Consider the following 15568-nt stretch of genomic DNA (forward strand, 5'->3'; position numbering starts at 1 on the left):
TAAAAATACCTCGCTTATCACGTCATGAATTTTCGCTATGACCCCTTAGTACTATCACATTTTTCCTAGCCCTGAAAATGTTATTTTTCATCCCATGTGAAACAAACGTGATTCCCGACTCGGGTAAGATCCGTCACCACAGTTGCGTTATTGCAGAAAAGTTCTTAAATTCCTGAACTTCACAGGATAAGTTGCACATTTGGGGAGCAAGCCGTTTGCCTCAGGAATGTCTAGGTTTGCTTGCGGGTTAGGAGCAAGATTGTTGTCTAACGCAGGAAGTCTAGTTGTGCTTGTATTTTGCGTTCCATTCAGAAGTTGGAAATTTATTTTGTGTTGAGTGGTACAGTGAAGTGTAGCAATTATTTGTTGCGTGATACGGTAGCCTATATCTGGATTAGCTTCATATAAATACCTACCGCATCGCGAATTTTCACTATTACCACTTACTAAGAGTACGATCGCACTTTTCGTAGCCCTTAAAATGTTATTTGTCATCCGTCGTAGAAGAAACATGATTTACAACTCGGATAAGAGCCATCGCCACAGTTGCGTGATTACGGAAAAAGTGAACCTATTTGTGCTTGTATTTCTTTCTCCATTCAGAAGCAAGGAATGTACGTTATGTTGGGTAGTATAGTGAAGTTTTGTTGCGTATGGAAAAAGTCGTGAAATTCCTTACTAACGAAGGCAAGGTCGCGAGTGTGGAACCCGCACCTTCGAGTTTCGACTGGGTCATTTGACTTGGTCGAAGTTTTTCAAAATGGCAGCCAAAGTTATTCCTCCGTGTTCCAGAAAAGAATGTTTACTAACTCACTGCTCCAAAATAAAAGTCTTCTACTAACTTTTGTTTTAGAAAGGGTGTGATCTGCAATAATATTATGTATTTTTATTGTCCCCTGTGCATATGTTTTCATATTTATTGTTTGGTGTTTTGCACACCTGTCAGTGCAATTATTTTATAAGCCCCACCAGAAAAGGTTTTCATATTTGTTCTCTCGTGTTCTACACACCTTTTATTACTTTCCTCTCCTCTTTAGAAATGGTAGATACAATTTTCACTGTAGTACCCACGGATACATGACGTAAAATGCCATCATGTCGAAAGAAACCGTATCTAGTTTTTCCATATCCCTGTTGGATAGCTTTTATTTGTATATTCAGTAGTACGTTTTCTTGCCTAACACATTAATATTTGTTGTCCCCTGCGGAAGCCTCTTAACGAGGTTTTACTGTATGTGGGTATTCCAGGGATTTTTTTTATGATACAGATCACTGACTTATCTGTACTGAACTAAGTATCTTAAGATCTAATATAGGGAAAGGGATATCTGTCTGCAGGCGAACAGGGGTAGAAAATCTTGGGGATGAGGAAATTGGAAGCTCGTGGATATAATTAGTGAAAAGTTCCAAACAATGGATAGTAAGCAGGTTCAGGATCTAGAAGGAGAATGGGGGGCATACAGAGATGCTGTAGTACAATGAGCATGGGAATGCCTAGGAATAACTGCATATAAAAATGGGTAAAAGTGAACATGAATATATAAAAAATACTTGTCCGGCCATGATAATACCACTGCATTTTTCTATACCATCTAGATAGAACGATTAAGTGAGAACAGTTTTTGTGTATCAAAAAGTATATCAGATATGGCTCCAAACAAAGGCTGATACTGACAGGGAATTGTATGTAGATGAATGAAACAGAGTTGTTAAATCCAAGGAGTTTTGGGTCATAACATGCAAATCATGCGGTAGTGATACCTTTCCGAACTGTAATAAAGGATCTTGGAGAGAAATGGTAAAAACAAATGAATAGTGTTTAGGGGAGATCAAGTGAAGTCATAACAGATCCCAGGAATCACTGCTAAGGTGGAAGGAATATTTTGAAAATTTTCTCAGGAGGTATGGCAGGGAGGTAATGTTGGTAAAATCACACTTGAGGAAGTGGAAAGGGGGGGGAATAAAATTTCATTGTCATAAAGCAGAAGGAATAAATGAAATTAGACCTCAGATAGTGACATATAGTGGGAAGGCAGGGATGACATGGCTTCAGAGGGATTGTAATGAAGTGTTAGTAAGGTGCCTTGTAATTAGACAAAGGCAGTAATTGCATCCATCTATAACCAACAGAACACAAAGGATTGGAAGAACAATTGATGTATGTCATTGATTAGTACACGAGGCAAGGTGTTCAGGGTGCGATCAGAGGTTGAAAGTATTGGAAAAAAACCAGCCTGGTTTCAGACCACAGAGGGACTTTCCGGATCAGATTTTCAGTATATGCCAGGTAATTGAAAAATGCTACATGAGGGATAGGCAGTTATGTTTGTGTAGTAGATGTGGATAAGTATGTCAGAGTAGTGAGGGAAAAGATGTTTGCCCTACTCGGGCACTATGGGATTAAGGGTAGATTATTAAAATCAATCAAAGGAATTTATGTTGACAATTGGGCTGTGGTGCGAATTGATGATAGAATGACTTACTGGTTCATGGTACTTACAGGGCTTAGAAAAGGCTATAATCTTTCACCTTTGTTGTTCATTGTTTACATGGATCATCTACTCAAAGGTATTAACAGGCAGGGAGAGATTCAGTGAGGTGAAAATATATCAAGCAGACATGATTATGGGTTTTTAGGCTGATGCCATGTCAAGATGTGAACTCTACGTTTTCACAGAGAGCTTTGCTCCGTGTCTCCAGAAGAAAATTGTGACTGGTCACGAGGCAGTCTTCCACAATCATGAGGATTTTAATTTAAGAAGGTTTGACAGTAGGAGCTGTAGTGGTATGCTGGTTTGTCACTAAGTGGCTCTCTGTATGCAGATACAGCGCTCTGAGCAGGAGCTGATGACGACATTAAGCTCCAATTAAGATGTTCTATCACATACAGTGGGACCTCGATTATCCGTTCCTGGAAACTACATTTTTCCAGATTATTCATTCAAATCGCATTGTCCCACCAGCATCCTAATGAAATCATGATCTAAAAATCCTGTATTATCTAGAAACTATTTCCTTGATCAACTGTCCAGAAATTTCAATTCATCAATGCTAAATCCTAGATCGATTTGTTTTCGAGGAACAGTATCTCACTATCTCCTGTGCACTCTGCATTAACATCCCGCCATTACAGTAGTTAGAGCAATTTGGCCCTTAAGGCACTATTTTCTTATTGTATTCTTCTGGCATTAATTAGGAAAACTATGGATATTATAAAAACGGAGAGGCTGCAACAATCGGAAGGACACAGAGCGCATTCCAACAACTTTACATAAAGACAGATTTTCGTCCGCTGTTTGTATTTGGAAAGAGAAAAAATATTTTATCCAGGGTTAGGTTGTTTTTGTTTTGTTTTTTTAAGCAATTTTATCACCAAGCATGTTTCCGGCAATTATCTCAGGGCGCTAGTCACTGGCCTTTCAGGCAGGAATTGAACTTTCTGCTGCCGAACATAGAACAGGCAGTAAAGGATATCAATGAGGAATTTCAAAAGGGTATCACAATCCAAGTAAAGGAAATCAATACCTTGAGATTTGCCGATGATATTATTTTATCTGAGACTGCAGAAGATCTCAAGATGCTGCTGAATGGTATGGACAAAGTCTCGGGTAAGGAGTACAAGATGAAAATAAATAAGTCCAAAACAAAAGTAATGGAGTGAAGTCGAATGAAGGCAGGTGATGCAGGAAATATTAAATTAGGAAATGAAGTCTGAAAGGAAGTAGGCGAATATTGTTACTTGGGTAGTAAAATAACTAACGATGGCAGAAGTAAGGAGGACATAAAATGCAGATTATCACAGGCTTTCTTAAGAGGAAGAGCCTTCTTAAGAGAAGAAACTTGCTCACTTCAAACATTGATATAGGAATTAGAAAGATGTTTTTGAAGACTTTCATGTGGAACGTGGCATTGTATGGAAGTGAAACATGGACGATAACTAGCTCAAAAAGAAATAGAAGCTTTTGAAATGTGGTGTTACAGAAGAATGCTGAAGGTGAGCTGGATAGATCGAATCACAAATGAAGAGATAATGAATCAAACTGGAGAGAGGAGATCGTTGTGGTTAAATTTGACGAGAAGAAGAGATAGAATGATAGGACACATCTTAAGACACCCAGGACTTGTCCAGTTGGTTTTTGAAAGATGTGTTGGTGGTAAGAATGGTAGGGGTAGACCAAGGTATGAATATGACAAGCAGACGTAGGATGCTGTAGTTACATAGAAATGAAAAGGTTAGCACATGATAGTGTGGCATGGAGAGCTGCATCAAACCAGTCTATGGACTGATGACTCAAACAACAACATACCTTACTCAATTCTTGAGAGTTTGCAGTGTGCTTTAAAGCTGTCTCATGAATTGAGATATTCTTACTGCTGTTGGCGCTGGCTCACTTCCGAGTAAGTGGGACTAAAATGGGCTTTCTCTGACCTTTTCCATATTTTGACGTACTTATGATGAAGCTTTTACATTTGCTGCATTCTGCAGTTTTCTGTGATTCAGTCTTCTGGCATTATCAGGTATTAGATCTAACACATGCTGCACTACAACTTACATACATAGATGAGGACTGAGCCTGCAGTTGGGGGCGCGCAGCTGAGCTGAGATACTTTGTTCAAACTCCACTGTCAGCAGCCCTGAAGATGTTTTTCTGTGGTTTCTCATTTTCACACCATGCAAACATAAATATTTGAATGTGATTTGATAGAATCGTGATGGTGTTCTTTTAAGAATGAAACATGTCATTTTGTTTTAATTAAGTTGTTCCTTTTTCAGTTATAATGCTGGTACCATATATTTTCTTTTTCATTTAGTTGATAAATTTATTAATCAAAAATAGTTTCCGCAGACAGAAGAACGTAACGGTTATAAATTAACTGAGTTGAAGCTGAAAAGATATGGCAAGAGATATTACAAACTAGAAAAAGACTTGCAAATAAGTTACAAGTATCTAATACTTTTCTACTATACGAGTATTTTTCATTTCTGCTGGCCATGTGGTATTTGGGTAGCATGGCTTCCTCTTATTTGGAAGCCCCTGGTTTGATTCCCGGCAAGGTCAGAGATTTTTAACTGGATCCGAGGGCCGGATGTCACTAGATGTAATGTTATTCAAAAGACAAAAGGAAATAGACTTTTTTTTTTAGGTATGAACTACACGCCACTTGTTATTAAATATGCGTATGGTACATACAGTTGAATAAGTAATTTTCTACTTTTTTAAAGTCTAACACACAATCTTGCCTTAGCATCAGTACACTATAGCAAGGCTTTTTTTTTTTTTTTTTTTTTTCTCTGCCAAACGATTTGTACTTCAGATGTGTATGAAGTGTATATGTTTTATAGCAGTACTTTACCTACTTTCAATATGCATGTTCTTTGTTGTTTGTTTTTCATGAAAGGGTTGAATACTCCAGTTCCACGTGGGAGGAAGAATAAGAATAAGTTGAAGAAGGATATACGTGATTGCCGATCAATTGGAGAACAGCTGGAGATAAATGATTGGAGTCGACATGAAAAATATGATGGCGATATCTTTCTGGAGAACAACTATAAAAAGCACTTGAGCAGACATGCCAATAAGTAAGTCTGTATATATATATATATATATATTATTTCCATTTAAAATTGTAGTCACTTTTGAGATATTAGCCCATATTTTATTATTATTAAATGAAAAGCACACAATGTGCAAAAACAATTTTTGTCGCATTTTGTAGCATGATCTTCAGCTTTCTTAGTCTACAGCGTCACCTAACCTTACGTAACCCTGTATGTACCATGTAAAACATATATTTACCGCCTGCAGAGAAGTGGCAACCTTCTCGCTATAAATTTAGATGGGAATAGCCTTACAAAAATTTTTATCAGACGCTAGAAAATGCAATCTAACCTCAGAAATTAGTGATGCGCACTGGCATATCTTGAGGTGTATCGCATTTTTTTATTTCAGTTCAGAGCAGAGGTGGTGTGAGGCTAGCCAGTGCGGCTGGCTGGCGTGGCGTAAATGCGGATGACTTGTAACATTTAACGTTACAGTAAAGCGATAGAACGAACACACTTTGCAGGAAAGCGAGGGAGCATTGACATTTGATTGTGATGATGAAGCTCTCCTTCACTACTCAGCGAAGTCCTGATTGGGATACATTATTTAAAATAAAACTCTGAAATGGCATATGGCTTTTAGTGCCAGGAGTGTCCGAGGACAAGTTCCACTCGCCGGGTGCAGGCCCTTTGATTTGACACCTGTAGGCGACCTGCGCTTCTTGATGAGGATGAAATGATGATGTAGACGACACATACACCCAGTCCCCATGCCAGCGAAATTAACCACTGCTGCTTAAAATTCCCGACTGCCGAGAATCGAACTCGGGACCCCTGTGAGCGAAGGCCAGCATGCTAACCATTTAGCCATGGAGCCGGACAATAAAATTCTATAATGCGACCACCAGTATAGTTTTTCGCAAGCTCTCTCGTCGACATTTGAAGGCAATGTCGGAGTCAATTAGTATTACCCGTCAACGGCTGTTCCATAAAGAAAATTAGAAATGAAAAAAGAGAACGTGTTTACGTAATACGTAAATAATATGGTCGATAGCAGTTGTAACTCGTTGCCAATATGGGACAAACTATTGACCAGCTTTCAACTTATACGAAGCTGCATCTGTAACTAAAAGGCGCTCTTTATAACAATCACGCTTCTATTCATTGGGCCACAGAAGTCTCAGGGAATCGTTAATAAATCTTGCAACTGTAGCGTGGTTGTTTTTTCTAGCACTGTGCACGAAAGTAAATGAGGTTTTCTTCCGTACATGATTTACTTCCTGTAGAGTTCGCAATGTATCGACCACATGAATCTGTTTTTTCCATGTACCAATATCGAGAGACAGTTTCGTCCTATGTCAGATCGTATCGAATCGAAGACGGAAATGTGTAGTGAAAGTAAAAAGTTCCTCCTAGGGGTAGATTCATCTGGTATCCTTTGACTAACACAATACTCTTCAAGAATCGAGCGTAGTTGTGGATTATTTAATAAATGCAGCGGAATGTTGCTGCATGCAAAAGTTTTACAAATATCAGTGGAAACTGTAGTTGTAGTAATTTCACACAGTGTTTTTACGTCGGTTAAAAGTAGCTGTTGAGTATTCTTTGTTCTTTTAATCTGAGGTGTGAAGTTGTTTTTGAATGCTGTTCAATTTGAATTTTTTATTGTATTTTACACTTGTTGCACACTTGACAGTATACTACATAACCGTCACTATTGCCCAATATCCACTGTTTAATTAAAAAATACATAGAGCTCTATCTTTAGGTATTTTTACAGTTTAATCTGTTAAAACACTGCAATAGACAAACCGCAAGTTAACAGATGAACACACTTGTTTAAGCAAATGTTGGAAGGTTACTGTAAGGAGAAAGGAATGTCAGAAAGAAGGTAATAGATGTTGTGAAATGGGTCTTTGTCCCTATAGCTGCTTCTGTTGTGACACTGGAAGCACTTTCTTTGATCAGCGGAGGCTTCTTGTGTTCCCAAGGGATGTACAACATATAGAGTTCTTTAGATTTTTCTTTTCGATCAGAAATCTTAGACAATCGATCACACATAACAGAAACATTTATCTGTATATTTAGTAATTTTCAAAATATGCACTAACGTTCAAATTATGCATTTGCATATGCGCATATGCATTTTTGAAATATCTGGGCCCTAGTCATAATTTCAACCCAAACATCCACAAGCCGTAGCTTATCCACCTTAACTCCATATTATATTAGACTGTTTCTAAACCCACTCTTAAAATGTACTACTGAAGATTGTAATTCATTACGTACATTATAAAAGTATTTCTGGTTACAGGCCTAACTCTTTATTGTATCCGGTCAAAATACATAAACATCAGTGAACATAGATAACTTCTTTCTTACAACGTAAATTGAAAATGACGTGGATTCCTGCCGTCTTTCTTTCATTATTTTCTGCCTCCAGTTCAAACTTGGGTATCGCAGTAGTCATTGAGAGTGACTGGGAGAACTTCGCCCAACTTTAACGGCCTGTGACGTAGCCACTGTGGTTGAATAGCATACGCTGCGCTCATCAGCTGCCAGCCCGCCCACTTACAGCGCTGGGCGCCCATGGGACAGAATGCCCAGCATGCTCACCTGTGGTATAGAGTATTAAAATTAAGCGATCATTTACTTAACCTTTATTTATACCGAGTTAACAACTGCTATCGGCCACATTATTTACGCGTTTGTTACAAAAACATGTTTTCCTCTTTCATTTCTAAATTTATTTTTACGGAACAGCAGTTGACAGGTATTACTAATCTACTTAATTAAAAGAAATAAGTTTCATAATAATAGATCCGCATTGAACTGTGATTACAATAGAGTAAAATAATATATTATTATTGGTCCACCTTTTCAATACAAAATGAAAATTACATAGGGACTAGTTTCGACCTAGTAATAGGTCATCATCAGCCTGAAGTAAATTAAAGCTAAATATCGAAGAAAACATAAACAATGTAAACACAAGTACAGTCTTTTTAAAGGTACATACCATGTGGGAAGTTGAGTAGAGATATATTAAAAATAATAACTCTTCCAATTGACGAAGACTGAGCGGAAGTTATGTAAAGTTCGGTGCGCCATATATTATAAAAGACCACTGTGCACTAAATGATGTAATAAAGAAGAATAGTAGGTTGAATGCTGGCTTCTTCTTAGCTGTTGTATATTCGAAGAAGATTACGTCGTATTTTGACGTCTATCAATACCTTATAAAATACGACGTAATCTTCTTCGAATATACAACAGCTAAGAAGAAGCCAGCATTCAACCTACTATTCTTCTTTATTACATCATTTAGTGCACAGTGGTCTTTTATAATATACGGCGCACCGAACTTTACATAACTTCCGCTCAGTGCTTCGTCAATTGGAAGAGTTATTATTTTTAATATATCTCTACTCAACTTCCCACATGGTATGTACCTTTAAAAAGACTGTACTTGTGTTTACATTGTTTATGTTTTCTTCGATATTTACGCTTTAATTTACTTCAGGCTGATGATGACCTATTACTAGGTCGAAACTAGTCCCTATGTAATTTTCATTTTGTATTGAAAAGGTGGACCAATAATAATATATTATTTTACTCTATTGTAATTACTAATCTACTCCGACATAGCTTTTGAATTTTCTATGAGGGAGATCGCAAGTGCACGTAACGAGAAAACTATACCATACTGAAGATGATCGCATTTTGTGGCAAACGTTTGTTTTCTTATTCAAACAGCGTCGCCTAACTTTAACCGTACTATATGTATCATGAAGACATATTTCATGCGCCGATAGAGAAATGATAACCTTCTCGCTTTGAATTTACATGATAATAGCCTTTCCAACATTTAACGAAGCGCAACAAAATATAAAACTAGCCTCTGATATCAATGATGCACTCTGCCGTATCTTGAGGTGTATCCCATTCGTACTTAATTGCTGTAGTTAGCATTAAAATTAAGCGATCGTTTACCTCAGCTATCGGACATGTTTTTTACGCATTTATTAATGAAAACGTGTTCTCTTTCATTTCCACTTTTCTTTCTGGAATAGCAGTCGACAGGTATTACTAATCGACTCGGACATCACCTTCAAATGTAGTCGAAAATGGACATAGTAAGAAGCGATGCCGAATATGATGGATCGCATGTAATATAATTGGCAGGTGTACAAATGTCGGTAACGTAAATAATCGTGCACGCTTAATTGCTTGTAATAACAGATGCATCAATGATAGTGTTCTCGGTTTAGCCGAAGGATAATACACAGTTTAATATAGGAATTTTGAAGTTACAGACAAAAACTGCTGTTATAACGGGGTTATTTGCCATACTGGTTATAGCGGACTCTACTATAGTTAAATGTACTAGAATGTCAACTTCACAACTTCTTTGAAGTCTGGTTATCACCATCACCACCCCCACTCCTTTGGCTCTCAGTCGTTACTCTGTTGTTAATTAACTCCTCAAGCCGGTTCGATGTTAATTGTAGGTCCGGTGGACTATATTTATTCATCCGATTCAACATACTAAAAACGATTGCAAGAAATCGGCTTCATTTCCCGTATCAAATCTTATTTACATTTTAGATCAATAAAAGTACATTTCCACCTGTTTGATACTATATATTTGCTTTAACACTAGGTTTACCGCAGCAGTCAAAATGACCGTTTTCAGTTTTGTTTTCTCTATCACTCTCGTTATACGGTTAGAACGTGCAAACCCTTTGCTGGCTTTTATTGATATTAAGTGTACTTTTTGGCATATATCTTTAAAAACCCATAACTCCTTTCTAGTTAGCGCTATGAGGTCATACACCTACTTTTACCGGATGGTCTTGACCAGTATTGCAGTAGCTACCCCATCAGACGTTTGCGGCATTCATTTAAAACGGGATATCATTCTAACAAGGTGTTACAGTGTGCGGTATTACCGGAGTATCGAATAGAACTTACTGTTGTGCTGCAATGGGACAGCTGTTGGCTCTTTTCAAACAATGATACAAGTACACTGACAGGAACATATAGTCAGTTTTTGTTCAGTACAGTGATGAAAGGTGTGCAATCGTAACGAGCAGTCAATTGCCGTGTTCACTCGTTACAAACATTCAAACTATAATTCTCGATTGTTTGTAATTACCCCAAAGAAACATGTTCTCGCGTAGTCTGCAAATGGACGCCGAAATTCTGAAGCATAAGCATATAATTTCCCCATCATAATCAAGCGATGAAGCTGGGACTGATTTAGACCTCAATAATTGCGAAGACATATAACTTGACAAACGGAAATAGTTCGGATAGTGATTCTAGTTGCGTCGAGCCTGCAGAATTTCCATGTGAACATGAAACCACACAGCACTCTTCGACCTCAAAGGTTGGGGAACTACCCACCAAATGGCGACGCATGCACACTAGCAAAGCAGCTGATGACAAAGGTAAGCCTATTTGAAGTTAGTCATTTTGTATTCACATAATTCTGTACACAGTGTAAGCTTGGTATTATATTTTGCAGGTGAAGGAAACAGTAATTCATTTTGTATTCACATAATTCTGTGCACAGTGTAAGCTTGGTATTATATTTTGCAGGTGAAGGCAACAGCAAGGAAGATAATGAAATTACTAGCAAGGAGCGCGATATCAGCTACAGAAGGCCGAGCATACGCTGTGGTAAGTCAACATATGGCCATGGTCAGCATATGACGGTCGGCGAGGAAGAAGTTGGTTTGGATGGAACAGTGCAGACTCTTGTTGATCTACAAAGCCTGCCAGGACGTCGAGGACAGTAAAATATACTGAGGGAAGTCCGAGGTCCCACAGGACATGCAAAACGCCACGTTGAAGGAACTTGTGCCGCTACAGCTTGTCGTCCTTTTATTAACGAATTCGAGCTTCGCCACATCGAATTATACAATGAGGTTGGAGCCCACGAAGTTCTGAACAATCCTGAATGGACACTTTCTTTGAAGAATTGGACGCTGTCATTGGTATTTTATACACATGTGGAACCTATGGAGCTGACACGAAAGTTCCGATCAGTGGTCACAGAAGTGGGGTCCTGGAATTTTCTCCCAAAGTGTGGCACGAAACCGTTTCCTGGATATCACGAGGTTTCTTCAATTTGATGAAAAATCTACCAGCAGGGATCACCTGAAAATTGATAGACTGGCGCTTGTATCTGTTGTGCGGGACAAATTTATATCTAATTTTACTATTTGCTTCAGACCAAGTGAGAACATTACCGTGGATGAACAGCTCCTTCCATCGCAAGCTAGATGCCCATTTATGCAGTATATGGCCAATAAACCAGAAACGTTTGGCAGGAAATTTTGGTTGCCTGTCGATGTGGAAGCCAAGTATGTTGCAAACGGTTTTCCCTATCTTGGAAAAGATGAAACGCGACCTACCAATCAGACCCTAAGTGAACACGTAGTATTGCGTCTTGCTGAGTTTTTCATCAATCAGGGAAGAAGTGTGCAAAGGGAGCAAGACAACTGAAAGGTGTGCAATCTGTAGAAAACTGGTCTGTGGTTAAGTTTTCTTCAAAGGAGACCAAGCAAAGAGAGAGAGAGAGAGAGAGAGAGAGAGAGAGAGAGTGTGTGTGTGTGTGTGTGTGTGTGTGTGTGTGTGTGTGTGTGTGTGTGTGTGTGTGTGTGTGTGTGTGTGTGTGTGTGTGTGTGTGTGTGTGTGTGTGTGTGTGTGTGTGTGTGTGTGTGTGTGTGTGTGTGTGTGTGTGTGTGTGTGTGTGTGTGTGTGTGTGTGTGTGTGTGTGTGTGTGTGTGTGTGTGTGTGTGTGTGTGTGTGTGTGTGTGTGTGTGTGTGTGTGTGTGTACAGTGCAACAAATAAGTTGAAAAGCAGAAAGAGACATTCATGCAGATATGTATATGATGTAAACTAAAGTGTGTAAGGAGAACATTCTGCCTTACTAGTGTATTTATTTATTTATTTATTCATAATAGTGTTTACAAGTCATGCATGATAATAATTAAATTATGGTCTATGATGTTTTATACTCAATTCGAACCTTTTTCTGGCACCAATATCCTCAAGAAACAAATACATGCCACTATCAGTCAAAATGACCACTTCGGTAAAAGTAGGTACAAAGAATGTTTGGTAATCCTAGTGTTAAGCTAATTATTTGCAGTACATGTTTCATTCCTTAGGAACATCATCATCTACATTACATTGCATTGCATTGAATACATGAAATTATGAAGAATTTTCTTGTTCTTTAAAAACATCTTAAAATATACCTTGTTATGCTTTAAAGGAGAGAAAAGTAATTAAAGTGCGTGAGGAGGGTTGAGTGCGGCAGTGAAATGGGAAGGGAAGAAATATCTGCTTATGCTCTAACCTAATTTTTTAAAAACAATTTCTCTTCACTTGAACAGAAGTTAAAAATTTGTTAGTATACAGCACTGTGATTTGTGTGTATTTCCTAGTTGTTCATTATTCAAAAAGTTTTTGAAAACAAAATTTTTCATGTTGAGGTTCCATTTTAATCAAAAAACTGTTATCTTCAGCTGCTCTTTTCCGAGGTGAGTATTGTTGTTTGATTTCATGTGGTGAAAATCGGTCTCTTAAATTTTTTTAATTAAGAGGTCCTATGAAGCTGATTGCTGTCTTATTGTTGTTGTGAGAAAGCTTCTCCAAAATCTGCAGCGAAACAAAAATGAGGGATTGCTTTTTATTAACGTGTGTTAAAATCTGCACAAGATGATGTATTTAAATGAATGGTGTTTCACCTGATGTCGGCAACCTACTGTGTCCTTAGAGGTGTCTAGCAGGAAATGATACAGCTTTCTGTCTAGTGGATTAAAGATGTGTACGTTCTGAAGCTTGCTCCTGCCTCCAGGGAGGCAAGGCTGTGGAGTGGGGAGGAGGCATATGGCTTACAGTCACAGTTTCAATCGCTTCGGGAGATGGGGTAGTGGGAATAGGTATTCAGGAGGATGAAGGTTCAATCATTTTCTTTCTTTTACAGTCTGTGTTATTTTTTATGCCTAGTGCTTCCAGATGTGCTAATATTCCTTCGTATAAGGGGTTTCTATTATAAATTATATCATTGACGTTATTGTCCTGATTACTTTGTTGATCTAAATAAATATATATTCTTTCTAGCATCTCTAGTAGGCTGCCTTTATTTGTTTTTCGTAATATTGTCGGATCTTGCTCTTTAGTAGTGATCTGATGACCAATTGCACTCATGTTGGCATATAGGGGAAACTTTTTTCTACCTCTCAGCATTAACGTGCTCAAGATATCTTACCATAAAACTATGTCCGGTCTGTCCTACATAAGATTTTTCTCATTGGTGACAGTTAAATTTGTACACCCCTGAATATAAATGATTGTACTTCCCTAGGGAATTAACACTATTGTAGTTGGAAAATTTTTGGTTAGTATTATTGCTAGTTGAGAGCCTCCATGGCTCAGGCGGCAGCGCGTCGGCCTCTCACCACTGGATACCGTGGTTAAAATCACGGTCACTCCATGTGAGATTTGTTTTGGACAAAGCGGAGACGGAACAGGTTTTTCTCCAGGTACTCCGGTTTTCCCTCTCATCGTTCGTTCCAGCAACACTCTCCATTCTCATTTCGTAACATCTATCAATCATTAACAAATAACTTCGGGAGTGGCGACACCATCGGACTAATAGCCTATATATGATTCATTCCTGATTGACCTGGTCAATGACTGGAAAACAGGTTGTAGGTTTTCATTTTCATTATTGCTAGTTGAGTGCACAATTTTATCATGTTTTCTGAACAAATTAGTTACTGCATATCTATATATTAAAAACTTTATGAAAAGTAAAATCAGTCAGTGCGGCCATTCTATCCGGTCGATTTCCTTTTTTGTAACTGAAATGTATTCATGCACAGATTTGTCATCAGGCACTGTAAATCACTTAACTTTCGCCTTCCTCAAATTATTTGATTTTTTCAATTTTTTGTCTCTTTGAAGCTATCATATCTTTGGCTCTAATTGAGGTACGGAGTTTGTTTTGACCTAAGAACACTCAGTTAGTTGTACTTAGTTGGTTGCAAAAAAAAATAAAGGTACATCATCATCATCATCGTCATCTGCAGTTTCCAGCTGTTGGCCGGGTCTGCTTTATAAAAGTACATGTTACTATTAAAACATTTGTTTATATGTAAAGTGCCATCAGTGTCAGTGTTTTTCCATAGATGATTGAAAAAAGGTAGAGGAGAGAGAATTAGGCAAGCAATGGGGATGGTGGAGGCTGGAATTTCCTTTTTTGTTCCTTGTAAACTTGCTATTCGGCTAATTATCTTGTCGCTCAGTTTTCGTGAGTCGGAGAAATTTCAGAGAACAGTTCTGTGGACACCTTGATAATTGGGCCTGTTTTTGTTTTGTTTTGTTTTTTTCGAGACAGTAAATGCAGAGGCGTACCACGAAGGCATTTTGACGCCTTTCTTCCGTCTGTTAATGGAAGAAGAAAAATCACGTTTGTGGTTTCAGCAACAGCAGAAGATTCCCTTCTTACGATCTCGGAGGTGTTTGCAAACAGAATGATCTCTGCTGGTCTATTTCCGCCTCGTTCTCCAGATGTGGCGGTGTGTGATTTTTACTTTTGGGTAAACTGGATGAAAGGTGTATTGATCAAATACTCGATATTGGAGGAATTGAAACAAATCATTACGAATTAAATCAGACACATTACAGCAACAGAACTCGCTCACGTCAGTCAGTATGTGGTTACCAGATACAATGCCTGTATATCTCAGGAAGGATGACACTTCCAGCATCTTTGATGAGGTAAGATTTCATAGAAAATCGTATATGCGCTTAAAGCAGGGTGGCCGGATGCGACATGTTCGGCCGAGGCAGCTGCCGCTGTGCAGTGTACAAGCACCATGCATTTGGTCTAAGTTAATATGAGAGACCCTGTACTTCTGACAATCTTTGATTGGATTATCAAAGGACTCTGCTAATGGATGAGCATTCTTCCTCTCGCCGTAAAATTCTTTGTTGCAAGCATA

The 15568-nt window shown here is 38.3% G+C and overlaps 1 protein-coding gene across 5 annotated transcripts in view; it reads left to right on the forward strand.

Annotated features, from left to right (window-relative positions):
* LOC136877494 (chromodomain-helicase-DNA-binding protein 6) overlaps positions 1-15568 on the forward strand; it is a 703291-nt gene that overhangs the window by 328715 nt on the left and 359008 nt on the right. For all 5 annotated transcript variants that reach the window (XM_067151592.2, XM_067151593.2, XM_067151595.2 and 2 more), the window contains exon 24: positions 5401-5581. In XM_067151592.2, coding sequence (XP_067007693.2) covers positions 5401-5581 — 181 coding nt within the window. The remainder of the gene's footprint in view (positions 1-5400; positions 5582-15568) is intronic.

The sequence above is a fragment of the Anabrus simplex genome, chromosome 7 (assembly GCF_040414725.1).
Source record: "Anabrus simplex isolate iqAnaSimp1 chromosome 7, ASM4041472v1, whole genome shotgun sequence".
NCBI classification, from domain to species: Eukaryota; Metazoa; Arthropoda; class Insecta; order Orthoptera; family Tettigoniidae; genus Anabrus; species Anabrus simplex.